Here is a 17,636-nt window from a genome sequence, read left to right on the forward strand (position 1 = left end):
CCTTATACAATTGTTCACTCTCCTTCTCTGGGGGCTCGTGGAGTTCGGGTGATTCTGGGAATCATGAAATTCCAAGAGAATAAGGAAGTACACGGGGGATTCGTGGTACATATGGACGTTAAAGGGAATAAAGCACAGATGGTCTCCACTGTATCCTGAAAGAGACACTCCTGTAAGTGTACTCAGTCTGCACTGGGAAAGTTGCATGTAAGGGGTTAACATCAGTAATCAGTAGTACTGCGCAATGGTGTACCCTTCTATCATTTCCAGGTGAATAGGAAGGTAGCAGCAGTGAAGAAAAACCACAGCCATCCATTTCAAGTTTTGGACTCTGGGACATTCTTTAAAGACTGGTTTTGTTTCTTATGGACACAATGGTTTTCTAAAGCGCCAGGTATCACCCTTAAAAAATATATAGAACACAAGAGAATTCCAAGGGGTCTAAGGTTCCAAAAACCACCCACTAGCGACCAAGATAACAAAAATTGTATATAGAGAACAATGTAGTGCACACAAAAACATATTTTAAAGAGGTGGATGCCAACACGTATCTCTTGGCATCCAGCCACCATCACCCGAGATGGATAGATAACATCCCACAGGGACAAGCCTTGAGAATAAAAAGAAATTGTTCTCAAAAACACATCTAGGAGGAACAAGTAGGAGAATTAAAGCATAAGTTTGTGGCACGGAATTATAACAAACAGAAAGTAGAATTGGCTATTGAAAAAGTCAATCAGGTAGATAGAACATCATTAGTGGACAAAAATCGTAAGAGAACTAAAAAAGTGAGAGAGGGAGAATTCATACCTTTCATTACAAAGTACAAATTACAATAGCATGGCCCCTGAAATAGTAAAAACACTCAAGAAACATTGGGGAATCCTCCAGCGAGACCCCGTTTTACAATCATTTCTACCTCCACAGCCGCAGATCATATATAAAAAAGCCAATAATCTAAAGGCTTCATTGGCACCGAGTTGTCCTAACGATAGATCAAAACGTAAAACGATCACATGACTATCTGATTTTAAAGGTTACTTTGTGTGTGGAAAGTGCACAGCCTGCAGTTACAGCGAAAAATGTGATAAGTTCCATTCTACAGTTACGAACAGAACATATGAAATTGGTTCATTCATTAACTGCAAAAGCAGGTTTTGTGTATATCTCCTACAATGTCCGTATGGACTTCAATATGTGGGAAGAACGGGAAAACCACTGACACGTAGACTAGCAGAACACATATATAACATTAAAAGAGATTTGGAGACACACAGTGTCTCCAACCATTTCAGATTGGTACATAATCAGAATCCCAAAGGTTTAATATGTAAGGGAATAGATTGTCCCAAGCCTAATTGGAGGGGTGGTGATAGGTTAAACAATCTATCCAAGAAAGAAAGTTTTTGGATCTACACGTTAAAAACCCTGGCCCCCAAGGGTTTGAATATAGAATTTGACTTGGCTTGATTTTTAAAAGAGTAATATTTATTGCTTATATATTCCACTTAGTGCCTTTTTAATAAACATTTTAATATTAACATTTGTTATTCACATTGCCCTGCAACTTACTGTATAAGGTTGTTTCAATTTGACTTGGCTTCCTTTTACAAGAGTAACATTTATTGCATATGTATCCAACCTGTTTTTTTATAATGAACTTTTTTATAATGAACATTTTTAATATTAACATTTGTTATTTACATTGTCCTGCAACTTATAAGGTTGTTTTTACTTCATATATGTTTTTACTATGATTGTCACCACAATTGGGTGAAAGTTTGTTAAGCATGTACACCTGAATCCCAGGGTGTTGGCATCCTCAGATGTACATTGTTTTATAGCAGACAAGATTGCACCAGTATGTGATACATATATCTATATCACTCAAAGGGTTAATCACCACTTGGGAGTATATAACAAGAGATCGTTGTTAGCTCCTCATTCCTTTGAGAAAGTGGCGTCCCTACGTCACGAAACGCGTTAGGGTGGGAGGAGCTAGGATTCCTGTCAGCAGTGCACTTGCTGTGACTGCAGTGGTGAGGAGTCTGTCTGACCTGTCGGTTACAAACCGGAACGTAGCCGAGCGGGGGAGGAGACTCAGACACAACAAACCGGAGGAGTAAAGCAGTGAGAGAGCTTATCTCAGCCGGAGCAGTCACAGGACTTTCAACACCAGCTGCGGACAGCATCCTCGTGTCGTTTTGAATCGCATGTATTCATGTGAGAACATGTGAGTAGTATTTTAACTTGTTCTTGCGTTGCAGGCTTGTCCTAGCCTGTTTGGTAGGCTTGTTGAAGCCGTTTTTAATAAATTTGTGATCCCCTTATACAATTGTTCACTCTCCTTCTCTGGGGGCTCGTGGAGTTCGGGTGATTCTGGGAATCACGACATTCCAAGAGAATAAGGAAGTACACGGGGGATTCGTGGTACATATGGACGTTAAAGGGAATAAAGCACAGATTGTCTCCACTGTATCCTGAAAGAGACACTCCTGTAAGTGGACTCAGTCTGCACTGGGAAAGTTGCATGTAAGGGGTTAACATCAGTAATCAGTAGTACTGCGCAATGGTGTACCCTTCTATCATTTACAGGTGAATAGGAAAGTAGCAGCAGTGAAGAAAAACCACAGCCATCCATTTCAAGTTTTGGACTCCGTTATACAAAGAAAACTACCCAAAAATGATTAAGACATTGGGGGAGGATCTCAGGACATGGATGAGGGGCGGCATATCATGGATTGGCAGGATGCATAGTGTGAAAATGAACCTCCTCCCAAAGATGTTATATCTTTTCCAGAGCCTGCCAATACCTCTAGTGATCTCCAACATCCTTTCCCTACAGTCTAACACTATGAAATTAATTTGGAATAAAAAAAGCCCCCGAATTGCAAAAGGTATCTTAAAGAGGCCTACTTCAAAAGGGGACTGGCGGTACCTTGCTTGTTAGCTTATTATAAAGCGGCACAATTAAGCCAAATTATCCAGTGGCACACAGATCCGAACAAGCAGCGGTGGGTGGAACTAGAGAAACACTGCCCCGGTTGAGCTGCATAATCTGATTTTGCTCTCAAAGGGAAGCTCCAACAAAATGGGGGTTCCGCTTCAGGCCATGGCCAATTCCTTGAAGGTCTGGGAGGCTACTAAAATTAGCTGTAACCTCACTTCCCAACACTCCCTAATGACTCCCTAATGACTCCGATAATCGGCAACACGGACGTCGCTCCAGGAATGAATAGCGGTAATTTGTTAATTTGGGCACAGGCAGGCGGGCACAGGCAGGTATCACAAGATTAAAGGATCTGGAGGGGAGGATACATATAAAAACCTTTGAGCAAATTATATCCACAAAGGATATCCCAAACAAGGAATTCTTTAGATACCTCCAGATCAGAGATTTTTATAACAAATTCGCAATTAGAACAGCAAGAACAAATTTTGAGCAGCTGTGTTCTAGAGCTACGGACACGCGGGGACTAACTTCTAGAATGTACAGGGAAGTGATCTGTACTGAGACACTGACGACCACAAGACCCAGTTACATGAGACAGTGGGAGACAGATTTAGGGGAGACATTAGAGGACGAGGACTGGGACGGGTTCCTGCAGGCAGCAGCGAAAAGTTCAATTTGCACCATGTTAAAGAACGCATATAAACTCCTAATGCGTTGGTACTATACCCCAGTAAAATTATCTAAATTTGTCAAAGAATACTCCCCGCTCTGCCCAAAGCAGTGCGGGGAGATAGCAGATCTACAACACATGCTGTGGTCTTGCACGAAGGTGGCCTGAATTGGGTACAAATTAGAGATTGGATACAGAGGATACTCGGTTTGGAGATGCCCCTGGACCCGTGGTTGTTCCTATTGGGCAGACGGATCCAGGGCCTGTCAAATGTGTCGCACAAATTAATCGCGCACTTTGCAACAGCTACCAGGTGCGAGATAGCAGCACTGTGTAAACAATCGGATTTACCAGTAATAACCAAGATTAGAAACAGAATTTGGCACGTCTGCCGGAGGGAACAGTTGACGAGTTTGGTCAACGACACCGGCCCAAATTTCCTAAAAGTCTGGACGCCTTGGCTGGCCCAGACAGACATCCCGGGGATAAGCATATCCGCAATCCTACAATGATAGATACAGGTGCGTTCTCCTTTGACAACGCAGGGTCCACGACCACATAGAGACAGACGGTTAGATTAGAAGATAGAGAAGAGCCTGATGAGTAGGGAAGAAGCCAGGAGTTTGAAACGACGGACGCAACGGCAGCGCCACACTATTCTCACCCCCCACCCCCCACCTATCCCTTCTTCCCTGTCTGTGTTGTGTCTTGTCCGTTTGGTGAGTCATGTTTGTAGAATGTACAGTATGTTACCCTCAGTTGATGTCATATTTATGTTACGTGTTGTTAAAAGATACGAGTTACAGTTGATTCCTGAGACAATTGTTGGTGATATATTGTATGCATGGAAACCCCAATAAAAGGAAAGTTGGGGAAAAAAAATGTTGGTACTACTTAAACTCAGCTTTTGTTTGTCCCAATTTGTTATTCAGAAGTTGCCAAGTTTGTGGTATGAACCATAGCCTCTATCTGTATATTGTTACTAGCAATGTCAGTGCCTATAAGATGGTCCAGGTTGTGAATAGAAAAATAGGTACTTCAATAGACAAATAGAAAAAAACGACAAGGAAGCATAAGCGTACTATACTGTGCGATTGGACCCTACAGAATTCAATTGCCTAAAAATTGAGATGCAAATAACTAATTGTATGATAAGTTCAATGCAAATGGTATTTGTCTGCTGCTGGATGTATAACATAATCACAATAACAAGACTGATCTGTGATTTTTAGATAACTTTTACATTTCGCTGTTCCACAAGAAATTTTGGCAAACCTTACAGGGCTAAAAACAAAAACAGTTTTAGATGCTTCAGAAATCTGCACCATTTCACAACACTGAGAAATCTAAACCCTGAAGTGGGGGGGAGTAGGAGAAGCGAGCGTGTGCTATTTAGCACCTCAGACACATCTCTATACAAGGCATTATAAAAAATATATACTGGATGTAGCCAGGTTCCCACTTGTTCTAGCTGACCCCCCTTCTTTCAGAGTGCACAGCCCCCGCACGCGAGGGAGTGAGGGGGCAGGTGCGCGTTGCCTGTGAGTTGCGGCGGTTGCTAGGGACGCGAGCGGGCCTGTTGCCGGGGACGCGATCGGGCCATTGCTAAGGCCGCGGTCGCGTCGCGAGGGTCCCGGCGGCTCGGGAAGCAGGGAGGTTGGCATTGCTAGGTTGGCGCATGCGCAAAAGACATGCGTGCAAGGCCCCCGCAAGGGAGAATAGCTCCAGAGAGTAGCAGCCCCCAGGGTGCACAGGGGCAGAGCCACATGACTCCAGGGAGCCAATAGGGCTGCAATATCTCCCCAGGAGGGAGATAGATACATTTTTGTGGGTTTGCAGCTACGCAGTGAGTGAGGACCAGGACAAGCTAGGGGAAGGAGGTGAGTGCAGGGGTGAGTGACCCACTGCATTAGGCCAGCAGCCCCCTAGGTCCCAGTTAGGTCCTGAGACACTGTTTAGCTTGTGGTGCTATAGGGACAGGCCCTAGATAGGGACACTGCCCCATTAGGTATTTGGATAGTCAGGGACACAGCGCTGAAGCCGTGCAGCCCTGCGAGGTGGGTTCTGGGCTCAGAACGCCATCAAAGACTCTGAGACAAAAGGTGATATTATCCACGCTGGAATTCACCCAATGCGGTGTGGAGGACGACGTCGGATCGGGCGGAATCCCTGACGTAGTCTGCGGAACCCGGGGTGGGAGCCCCGGGCAGGTATCAATCTTCAAGTGCACCAACAATCATACATTATACTCACTTGGTACCGGTGGCTGTGCAGTCACACATATCATCTCACCTAAAGAGTGCGGGACATATTGTGTGGGGTCATTGGACACGGGGTGGGATCACCCGGTGTAGGGGAAAGCGTCCTGCGAGACGCAAGAGTCTGTGTCCCCTCTAGAGAGGGACACCCATTATTATGATGATGTTATATGGTTCATGTGAGCACAAGTAAACCGGTATTGGTTATCATACATATGGTGTACTGATTATTTGCATGTGGTTCCTATGTTAGGGTTATTCTACATACTCATAGAATCCTACATAGGTGGAGGCGCTGAAACAAAGAAACGTTCCAGAGGATTAACCCCAGGCTCTCACTAGCGGAGGCTCTGCCTCCTGTGAGCCTGACAGGTATACGCACCACACCTGGTAACAATATATGTTCTACGCACCCACACTATATATGCGATTGGGTGGGGTGGAATACCTGTTACATTTGGAGGCGCTGCTGAGATAAGTCCTGGGGTGCCCTACGCAGTAGTTAACATAGTATCCTATCAGTCAGCATGTCTGCGCTCACGCCCAAACAAGTGGCCGACTGGGCCGAAAAACTGGGCGAGCTCCTGCGACACGTAGTCGCCGTAGATGGGGTACCTGCCGATGTATCCATGTTTACTGTCTGCAGCGCAGTAAGGACATTACCTGGTCTGGCGGGCGCCCGCCTCATCAGCAAGCACTACAACATTGACCGGCAAGAGAACACTCTATTGCTGGCCACCGAACAAGCTATACCCCCTGAAAGAGGCCCACGAGTAGTGTATCTACCAGAGACTTTGCCGCAAGGGTGCCCTCTAATTTACCCTGGAACCGTTTCCAGTCACGTAACTTCCCTTACCAGACATGCGGGTTGGGAAGATAAAGAAATGGCCTCGAGTACACCCATCAGATCAGACATATCGCTACCCCGAGTGACCTTCTCTACTGATGCTAGGCAAGGGGCCACCAGCTGGGCCGGTAGCCCGCCAACATCACCGGTCCCTAACCGGTTAGTGAGCAGCTTCACCCCAACCCTTAACAGTCAGGGGGCGGGGATCGCAAGTTCCTCAGACAGTGGCGGCTCCATGCTAGGAGTGACATTCCCGCAGCTTGTGGAAGCGATAACTACGTCCGCCCAAGCTCAAAATTATAGGAAATTGAAGGCGTTTTCAGGAATGGTTCCTGTGCCCGCAGGCGAAGAAAGCATCGATTCTTGGAAGGAACACACCCTCAAGGTGATCGATGAATGGCCCTGCTCTGAAACGGTCAGACGTCAGAGAATCCTGGAAAGCCTCCGACCACCAGCAGCCACCATGGTGAGTGCATAGCGCGACCAAGACCCTGATCTCTCTGCTCATCAGATGGTAGACTTGTTAGTCCAGATCTATGGCAAAGATGAAGAGGAGAGTGAGCTGTGGTTCAAATATTACGGTCTCCGACAGAAGGAGAAGGAAGACCTGTCAGACTTCCTTCAACGAATCCAGCTGGTCCTGTGGAAATTGCGAACTTGCGGGCTCATCATAGCCTCAGAGATGGACGAATACCGGCGCAAGCAGTTTCTCTGAGGGGCCATTCCCACGCATCACATCGTGATCATGATCAGGTGCTCACTAATGGAGGGGCCTCCCCCTACCTTCATGGACATTTTGGGGATCGTCAAAGGGCATGAAGCCTATACCAAGCTGCATACAGGCACCAAGGTCAGAGATCCCCCGGCAAGTGACATCCCAGGAGCCTCCGCTCGCCGGATCAAGACACCTGTCAGAGAGGAAGAGGCGCCACCCAAGTCGCCCTCAACTAAAGGCCGGGCTTCGGGGAGATCCTCCCCCACTTACCCAAGACGACTGGATCCTAAAGATGTCGTCTGCTATGGCTGTGGACAGAAAGGCCATTTCTCCAGAGAGTGCCCTGATGGAGTCACCCAAGAAAAGAAACCGCCCAGTAAAGGAAGCCCGGCTAGGTCCATGATCTGTCGGATACAGACCACAGAAGCCAAGACATCCGAGGCCACCCCTGCGCCACCCGAAGCTCCTACTGACCTAAGCCCAGACGATGGAATTCTGTCCGGAGATGGGTACTGTCAGGTAGGCCCCTCTGCAATCGTGCGTGTGGTAGTAGAAGGAGTCTATGCTTCTGCATTACTGGACACCGGGTCCCAAGTGACCATAATATACCGGCAATTCTACGACCAACACCTTAAGCACTGCCCCCTGCGGTCGGCGGAACATATGAAGGTGAGGGGGTTGAGCAATGAAGATTACCCCATCGATGGGATTGTGAGCGTTCAACTGGAGATACTTCAATTGAATACCGGCAAGAAACATCCCATGCATGTGGAGACAATGGTGTGCCCAAAGCCTCAAGGACAGTGTCAGTACCCGGGCATCTTAGGAACGAATACGGATATAGTGTGAGCCGTAATCAGAGCCTACTTGAAAGAGACTAATGAATTGCCAATGGCCAATCCACTCCTGGACCCTGTACTGAGAGAGGAGTGTAACAGAGTATATGTCTTGGAGCGTCACGGGGACCTCTACAATCGTCAACGCGGACTGACGACCATTTCCCCAGGAGGAGTGCAACGCCTGGCCGTCTGGTGCTGTTATCCGGATCGAGATGAGACTGATCATCTGTTCTCTCTGGAGAGTGACCCTGAGGAAGAGATCCAGAGAGGGTATAGGGTAATACCTGAAGTGAGAGAGTGGACGACCCGAATTCCTCTACGAACCAACGTGTATGTTCAAAATATCTCTCCATTTCCAATGGACATTGATGTAGGACAAAGTCTGGGCAACATATATCCCATCAGCCCGGTAGAAACAGTGCCCCAGGTGAGCGCCGCTGCAGTGGGTGAGCAGTTAGCCGATCTGGACTTCAACTTCAGAGACTCGACGCTGCCAACTGAGTGGAAGGATCGACTGACGGTCAAGCTGAATAAAAGGAGGACGGTATTCTCCACCAGCGAGATGGATGTGGGCCGCAGTCGCAGCGCCCAACACACCATTAGGCTGAGTGACGCCACTCCGTTCCGTGAACGCTCTCGTCGCATCGCCCCCAGGGATGTGGACGATGTAAGGAACGTACTGAAGGAAATGGAGACTGCTGGGATACTGACAGAGTCGCGGAGTCCTTATGCATCACCCATAGTGGTGGTAAGGAAAAAGAATGGATCTGTAAGATTGTGCGTCGATTATCGAACTCTGAATAATCGTACGGTACCCGATCAATACAACCTCCCTCGCATTGAAGAAATCCTGAATGCTCTAAACGGGAGCCAATGGTTTAGTGTGCTCGACTTGCGATCTGGGTACTACCAGGTACCTATGAGTGAAGAGGATCAGGAAAAGACGGCCTTCGTCTGCCCTCTGGGCTTCTACCAATTTACGCGTATGCCCCAAGGTATATGTGGAGCTCCTGCTACCTTCCAGTGACTGATGGAGAAAACCATAGGGGACATGAACCCTCGGGAGTGTCTTGTCTACCTGGACGACATCATTGTCTTCGGGAAGACCCTGGAAGAGCACGAAGAGAGGCTGCTGAAGGTGATAGACCGTCTTGGAAATGAAGGATTGAAGTTATCCCTCGACAAGTGTCGGTTTTGTCACACCTCGGTGACCTACGTGGGACACATCGTGTCTGCTCAAGGGATTGCTACCGATCCCGCCAAAGTAGAAGCGGTAGTAAACTGGCCGCGTCCCGAGAATGTCACGGAACTGCGATCTTTCCTCGGTTTCTGTGGGTATTACCGTCGCTTCGTGGAAGGGTAATCTAGTCGAGCTAAACCCCTGAACAATCTGCTGAAGATATACCCTGAAGATACTGGAAGGAAGGCCACGTCGGCCCGTCAACCTTTTGGCGATAAGTGGACGCCCGAATGTGAACGGGCCTTCCTGAACTTGAAGAAAAGCCTGACTGAAGCGCCAGTGCTTGCGTATGCTGACCCAGAACAACCCTATGTCCTGCATGTGGATGCCAGTCTCAATGGACTGGGCGCTGTCCTGCATCAGAAGCACCCCGAGGGTCTTCGGCCTGTAGCCTACATCAGCCGCAGTCTGACACCCAGTGAACAGAAATACCCGGTACACAAGCTAGAGTTCCTGGCTCTCAAATGGGAGATCACAGAGAAATTTCATGACTACCTCTATGGTGTTACGTTTGAGGTAAGGACAGATAACAATCCCCTCACATACATCAATACTTCCGCCAAGTTGGATGCAGCAGGGCACCGATGGTTGGCAACTCTGTGTAACTACAGATTCTCTCTGAAGTACAAGCCGGGGCCTTTGAATATTGGAGCTGATGCTCTATAAAGACGACCAGGATTAAGTGCTACTCCCGATGATGATGAATTTGGAAGAGATCCCTGGATCTGGGATGCGAGCAATGTGTAGCATAGCGGCCGTCATCAATGATCGGGTGGCCTTCTCCGAACTACGAGTTGCAGATTCGTTAGGGTGCCAGTCGCAGGCGATCCCCGCCGCCTACTGCGATCCCGAGGGAATGAACATAACCCATGACAAAGTCATAAGATGGAAAGATTTAGTGGACTATCAGATAAGAGATCCAGTAATCAGCATCATTCGGCAAGCTGTTCAAAGAAAGAATTCCGCTCTATTGAAGAGTGCCCCCCGAGACCTGGTCGCGTTACTAATGCGTGAGGTGGACAAATTCGAGATAGACAATTGTTTGCTCTATAGGGTAGTCCAATATCATAACCACCCTGATAGGCGACAACTGGTTCTAGCCCAGAACTTGAGATATATGGTGTTGAAGTCTCTACATGATGAACACGGACACCTCGGTGTAGAGAAGAATTTTGGGCTAGTCCGAGACCGGTTCTTCTGGCCCAAGATGCGGGAAGCGGTGGAGCAACACTGCCGCCACTGTTCCCGGTGCGTTCAACGCAAGACTTTGCCTACCAGAGCAGCTCCCATGGCCCATCTCAAGAGTTCTGGTTCAATGGATCTGGTGTGTATGGACTTTCTGTGTATTGAACCTGATAGCCGAGGAATCTGTAACGTGCTGGTCATCACGGACCATTACAACCGATATGCGCAGGCCTTCCCCACAAAAGACCAGAAGGCCATCACAGTCGCAAAAATTCTATGGGAGAAGTTCTTCGTTCATTACGGTCTCCTAAACCGACTTCACTCCGACCAAGGGCGGGATTTTGAGAGTACTCTGATCCGAGAATTACTTAAAATGTTGAACATCGCCAAATCCCGGACGACTCCGTACCACCCCGACAGAGATGCTTTATCCTGAACGATTCAACAGGACCCTGTTGGACATGCTTGGAACCCTGAAGGGTGCGCAGAAAACAGAATGGAGTCGTCATGTAGAAGTTTTGGTACACGCGTACAACTCGCCATGAGTCCACTGGATCCTCCCCATACTTTCTCATATTTGGGCGGGAGGCAAGACTCCCAGTAGATGTGCGTCTTCGAGTATCAACGGATGGGATACTCAATGCTACCCATTTCAAGTATGTGCAAAGGCTAAAGGACAGTTTGCAGCAAGCTTACCAACAGGCTGAGAAGTCTACAGCTAAACTGAATGCTGGCAATAAGAGATGATATGACAATAAGGTCAAGTATCAAGAGTTACGTCCTGGGGATGCTGTGTTGCTTCGTAATCTGGGAGTCCCCGGAAAACATAAACTGGCGGACCGGTGGAGAGATGGCGTATATGAGGTAGAGTCACAGATGCCCGGCCTCCCGGTCTATCGCATCAAAGACACAGACGGCCGGGTAAAGGTTTGGCATCGTAATCACCTTCTCCCCATTCCTCATGTGGGAGACGAAGAAGAAGAAATATAGGCCACGCCGCTCAACGGTGAGTCCGATCTATCAGAGGTGGGTCAAGAGACTGTAAATAACGAGACCCACTCTGAAACTCCTGAAGACCCTATGGAGGGACCCTCTCAAAGGGACTATTCCACAGAAGGGGCATCTCCCGGAGGAGCTACGGGTAAGGGGCCCCGTAGGCCAATGCCTACTAAGGTGGCACCAACAGGCCAGCCTTTGGATCCACAGAGCCTGTGCTTTGTGCCTAACAAAGACTGTTCAGAGAGATTTCTCCCCTCAAGGGAAGAGGCTGAGCTTCAGGACTGTACTTATTACTCCCCAGAGGGAGTTGCTGAAGAACAGCTCCGTAGGAGCCAAAGAGTCAGGTACCCTCCAAATCGGGTAACCTATGATCAAATTGGGGCACCCCATTATGAGGCTCAGCAGTGGTCTCGGAGCAAAATCCAATCTGTGATTGTGATGCTCACAGAGTTGTGCAATATTGTTTAGAGTTGTGCATGTGCTAAGTTATATGATCTACTGCATTTATATTATATAATTTCTGTACGGGTTGAGTTATGTATCCCAAGCGAGGTCGTTGGGGTTTTTCACCAGGGGGAGGATGTAGCCAGGTCCCCCCTTGTTCTAACTGACCCCCCTTCTTCCAGAGTGCACAGCCGCCGCGCGCGATGGAGTGAGGGTGCAGGTGCGCGTTGCCTGTGAGTTGCGGCGGTTGCTAGGGACGCGAGCGGGCCGGTTGCCGGGGACGCAAACGGGCCGTTGCTAAGGCCGCGGTTGCGTTGCGAGGGTCCCGGCGGCTCGGGAAGCAGGGAGCCGCCATTGCTCGGTTGGCGCATGCGCAAAAGACATGCGTGCGAGGCCCCCGCAAGGGAGAATAGCTCCCGAGAGTAGCAGCCCCCAGTGTGCACAAGGGCAGAGCCACATGACTCCAGGGAGCCAATAGGGCTGCAGTATCTCCCCAGGAGGGAGATAGATACATTTTCGCGGGTTTGCAGCTACGCAGTGAGTGAGGACCAGGACAAGCTAGGGGAAGGAGGTGAGTGCAGGGGTGAGTGACCCACTGCATTAGGCCAGCAGCCCCCTAGGTCCCAGTTAGGTCCTGAGACACTGTTTAGCTTGTGGTGCTATAGGGACAGGCCCTAGATAGGGACACTGCCCCATTAGGTATTTGGATAGTCAGGGACACAGCGCTGAAGCCGTGCAGCCCTGCGAGGTGGGTTCTGGGCTCAGAACGCCATCAAAGACCCTGAGACAAAAGGTGATATTATCCACGCTGGAATTCACCCAACGCGGTGTGGAGGACGACGTCGGATCGGGCGGAATCCCTGACGTAGTCTGCGGAACCCGGGGTGGGAGCCCCGGGCAGGTATCAATCTTCAAGTGCACCAACAATCATACATTATACTCACTTGGTACCGGTGGCTGCGCAGTCACACATATCATCTCACCTAAAGAGTGCGGGACATATTGTGTGGGGTCATTGGACACGGGGTGGGATCACCCGGTGTAGGGGAAAGCGTCCTGCGAGACGCAAGAGTCTGTGTCCCCTCTAGAGAGGGACACCCATTATTATGATGATGTTATATGGTTCATGTGAGCACAAGTAAACCGGTATTGGTTATCATACATATGGTGTACTGATTATTTGCATGTGGTTCCTATGTTAGGGTTATTCTACATACTCATAGAATCCTACATAGGTGGAGGCGCTGAAACAAAAAAACATTCCAGAGGATTCACCCCAGGCTCTCACTAGCGGTGGCTCTGCCTCATGTGAGCCTGACAGGTATACGCACCACACCTGGTAACAATATATGTTCTACGCACCCACACTACTGCACCGACACACTTTATTCGAGCAAATACCCGGTATGTACCTGGCAGATACCTGGAATGCGCCGCTCCTCACCTCTGACAAGCCCCGTTGCATTTGCCTTCCCAGCCTGGGTTCATGCCTGGCTGACGGGCGGCTGATCTGTTAAATGATAATGATTAGGATTTAATAGGCTGCAATGCTTCGCGTGTCTACCAGATGGCATAAATTCATGAATTATAATGCAGTATATATATATGTAGTGTGCAGTATTGCAGCCAACGGGAATAAAATGCTTCAATCCCTGCCGGAAAATAACTCAATGCACTCGGGCAGAAAACAGTCACAAACCTCAATACACCCGGGTATACCCGAATTCGTGGGACTAGCCGAGCTCGAATAAAGTGTGTCGCCAGTGTATATATGCGATTGGGTGGGGTGGAATACCCGTTACATGTATAACACAAAATCTGTTGTGAAAGTGCTATTAAATAGTTGTGTTTGATTTCACGTGATTTTAGATCCTTATTCTGATAAATAAACGGTTCGGACTCCTTTGATCTTGTTTTAAAACGTTAATACTATATTACTGCTACAATACAGTTTGAAAAAGAGAAAATGTAAATTTTTTAATTAAAGAAAGCTCTGGTAATATTAGACTTTCATTACAGATTCAAGCACGTATATTCAATATGATCTGAAGCCACTATTGCTAGAAAGCGTTCAACTCCATTAATATGAATTGGACTAAACTGTTCTCAAGCATAGGGAAGCATCTTCAAACCATATTGACCAGGGGCCAAATGTTATGTTACTTGCAGGTGTTCTGTAAAACCAATTGCTTAGCCTTTATCACAGAACGGTGGGTTGTATCTACTTACATACTCATTATCAATCAGACTTCATTTGCATAAATTAGCATGCCGTTTTTTTTATAAACAAATGAATGTCGCTCTGAATAATCCATGTATATTGTTTAATATAGTTGCTCTATGTAAATGTGGTATTTCACTCGAATGGAAGACTGCAGTTTTAGTATGATGCCGAAATTACTAATTCCAATGCTACATACTGTATAAACAAGTTATCCAAGTAAAAAACGCTTTTGAACATCTTGCATCCATATTAGAAAAATGCTAACTGTTGTTTTAGGGAGCAGGCCAAGAGTAAACGGCAGCGGAAAGGCAAAGGAAACGGGCGTGGGAGAAAAAAGTATCAAGCCAAAGTACCCGAGTCTGAGGTTCAAGAGGAGCAAATAGAAAATGGCCGGGCACATGATGAAGGTTCAGTCGTAACAGTGACTGTAGATGTGCCACCTGTAATACACGAGGAGGCTGGAGGACATGCTTCCCAAGATAACATCTGTTTGCTAACTGGTAGGCTCTTAATTGCTAACAAGAACAATGTCACTACTGTATTAGCAAGTCAGTACAGTATATGATGATTGCATGTCACCCAGCAAGAAATGGTTGAGCAGATATATTACCTTTATTGGCTATATTTGGTTAATACAGTATATACAACCTTAACAATCAATCAACTGGATTCACTACGCTCCGATACGGGTGATGACACTGTCATATCTTGAATGCCAGTTAAATGCAGGATCTCGGTGCACTAGACTGTTTTTGAGCTTAGTGAATCTCCCCAAATGAGGCATAGGTGGTTTGGAAACCTTGCAACTATACATATCAGTTAGTCAATAAAGTTAACAATAATAATACATTACCTTATACAGTATTGCTAGTGTATGCTGCATGTAATTATACGTAGCTGTGTAAACATACTTATAATACAGAGGTACCTGCCAATTTTGGGGCAAGAGTTGCATACATAAATGCAAACATTTTGCCGACTTGCAAAAATCCCTGCCCCTCAGACCTTACAGGGTGGTACTAGAACCTAAAGTCTAAATGTATTCTCTCTGGGGTCACATGGTTGGCAGGTTTTGTGGGATACTCTGTACTATACAGTATATGGAATCAGGCTGCTTCTCTCTGATAGTTCTCTTAGACGGGTATCCTTAATAGATGCTCTCTCATCATTCACTAACCTCATCACTTACAGTACAGTAAAAGAAAAAACTCAATATTCAGATGTAGCAAGGGTTATTGCTCCCACTGAGCCTATGGAAATGTTGTGATATAATTATAATGATATGTGTTATAATTCAATACTCTGTGTTATCAGTAGATAAAATAAAGCCTGCTACATCTGTACAATATTTATGGTAAAAAAAAGGAAGAATGTTATATATATATATATGAAAAACAAGAAAAGAAAGCGCCGATCTTAGTGCAGCATGAAAAAATACAATTTAATAAAAAATGGTAGATCCAACAAATTTAAACTCACAAACAAATAAAAGGTAAAAGCATGTAATAAGTATACTCATTCGCCAACTGCACAACGATGTTGCTCCACTTGCACGCCACTCTCTCCTTCTGTGAAGTCCCAGCTTCTTTGAACCGTCGTCCGGTAGAGGTACAGGAACTGCACAACCCTTCACAGCATGACCCGGAAGTCCACCACCCTCTCAGCAGTATCCGGATGGGAGGTATGGTAAGTGTGACCCCGCAAAGGCGGATGTGAGTCCCAGCAGCAAACAAAATGTCCCAAGAGCGTCCGTGGTGCATTAGCAGTTAACGGTGAGTAATGAATGAATTCTCAATAGCTTAAAAAACTCTTCCCTACGCGTTTCTTCACTCTCACGGTGATTTGTGATTTCACCGTGAGAGTGAAGAAACGCGTTATTTTAAATTGTATTAAATTGTATTTTTTCATGCTGCACTAGGATCGGGCGCTTTCTTTTCTTGTTGTTCACAGATTTCTGGGAGGTCGTTGGTCCTAGCGGAGAGCAGCCAGATCCTAATCCATGGACCCTTTTTCTATTTTTATTTATTTATTTATTTATTTTTTGATATTTTCATTTTGGTATTTTTTCATATTTTGGGGGTATCCATCTGTGTGTTTCTCATAACACATATTTTCATCTATCAACGTTATTTTGGTAGCAACATATTAACTTTATATTTCTCTCAAATGGTATAGCATGGTAATCAGTAGCTTATAATATCCAGCTATTTTAATACATATATGTAAATCATATTTTTGTGTTCTTTTAATATAATAGTGTGTAGTCAATCAGCCATCACAGGTTTACATCATTTTTATGCCATTTTAAACTGCTGACGTTAGATTAGTACTTTTTAAATTAGTTTTCTAGTGTCAGATTAACACCTGAGGAGCGCAGTCTTTTTCTGTTTGTATATATATACATACAGTTGTGTGAAAAAGAAAGTACACCCTCTCTGAATTCTATGGTTTTACATATCAGGACATAAAAACAATCAACTGTTCCTTAGCAGGTCTTAAAATTAGGTAAATACAACCTCAGATGAACAACAACACATGACATATTACACCATGTCATGATTTATTTAACAAAAATATAGCCAAAATGGAGAAGCTACAGTATGTGTGAAAAACAAAGTACACCCTATCTGCTTCCATAGGAATTAAGATGCTATGTAGCAGACAGGTGCTGCTAATCAAGTGCCCTTGATTAATTGATCATCAGCAAGTGTGACAACCTCTATATACGCCAAAGTTTTAGCAGTTTGCTTGTCTGGAGCATTCAGGTGTGTGTTAACACAATGCGAAGGAGGAAAGACATCAGCAATGCTCTTAGAGAAGCAATTGTTGCTGCCCATCAATCTGGGAAGGGTTATAAGGCCATTTCCACACAATTTAAAGTCCATTATTCTACAGTGAGAAAGATTATTCAAAAGTGGAAAACACTTAAGACAGTTGTCAATCTTCCCAGGAGTGGACGTCTGTAACTCGTAGCTCACCACAAACCAGACGCGACCGCGAGGCTGAGGTAGGGAATTGTATAAACGCCAACCCACAACCGCGGGGGCATGCCTAGAGTGTATATTGGTCTTGCAAGCCGGGTCAGGAGTATAGAACGTAGAGTAGTCGTTTATTTTTGATGGGTCTGGATTGGAGAGTGGAGAGTAGTCGTTGCGAGGATAGCCGAGATCAGAAGTAGAGAGTTCAGAATGGTCGTACGTAAGCCGGGAGAGGAGAGATGCAGAGTCCAATAACGTAGCAGGGGTCAGGCAGCAGCAAGGCA

General features: G+C 46.4%; 1 protein-coding gene across 4 annotated transcripts in view; it reads left to right on the plus strand.

Moving 5' to 3' along the window:
• Window positions 1-17,636, plus strand: part of HEMGN (hemogen) — a 76,404-nt gene that overhangs the window by 34,509 nt on the left and 24,259 nt on the right. For all 4 annotated transcript variants that reach the window (XM_075604576.1, XM_075604568.1, XM_075604595.1 and 1 more), the window contains exon 3: window positions 14,651-14,874. In XM_075604576.1, coding sequence (XP_075460691.1) covers window positions 14,651-14,874 — 224 coding nt within the window. The remainder of the gene's footprint in view (window positions 1-14,650; window positions 14,875-17,636) is intronic.

The sequence above is a fragment of the Ascaphus truei genome, chromosome 1 (genome assembly GCF_040206685.1).
Source record: "Ascaphus truei isolate aAscTru1 chromosome 1, aAscTru1.hap1, whole genome shotgun sequence".
Lineage (NCBI taxonomy): Eukaryota > Metazoa > Chordata > Amphibia > Anura > Ascaphidae > Ascaphus > Ascaphus truei.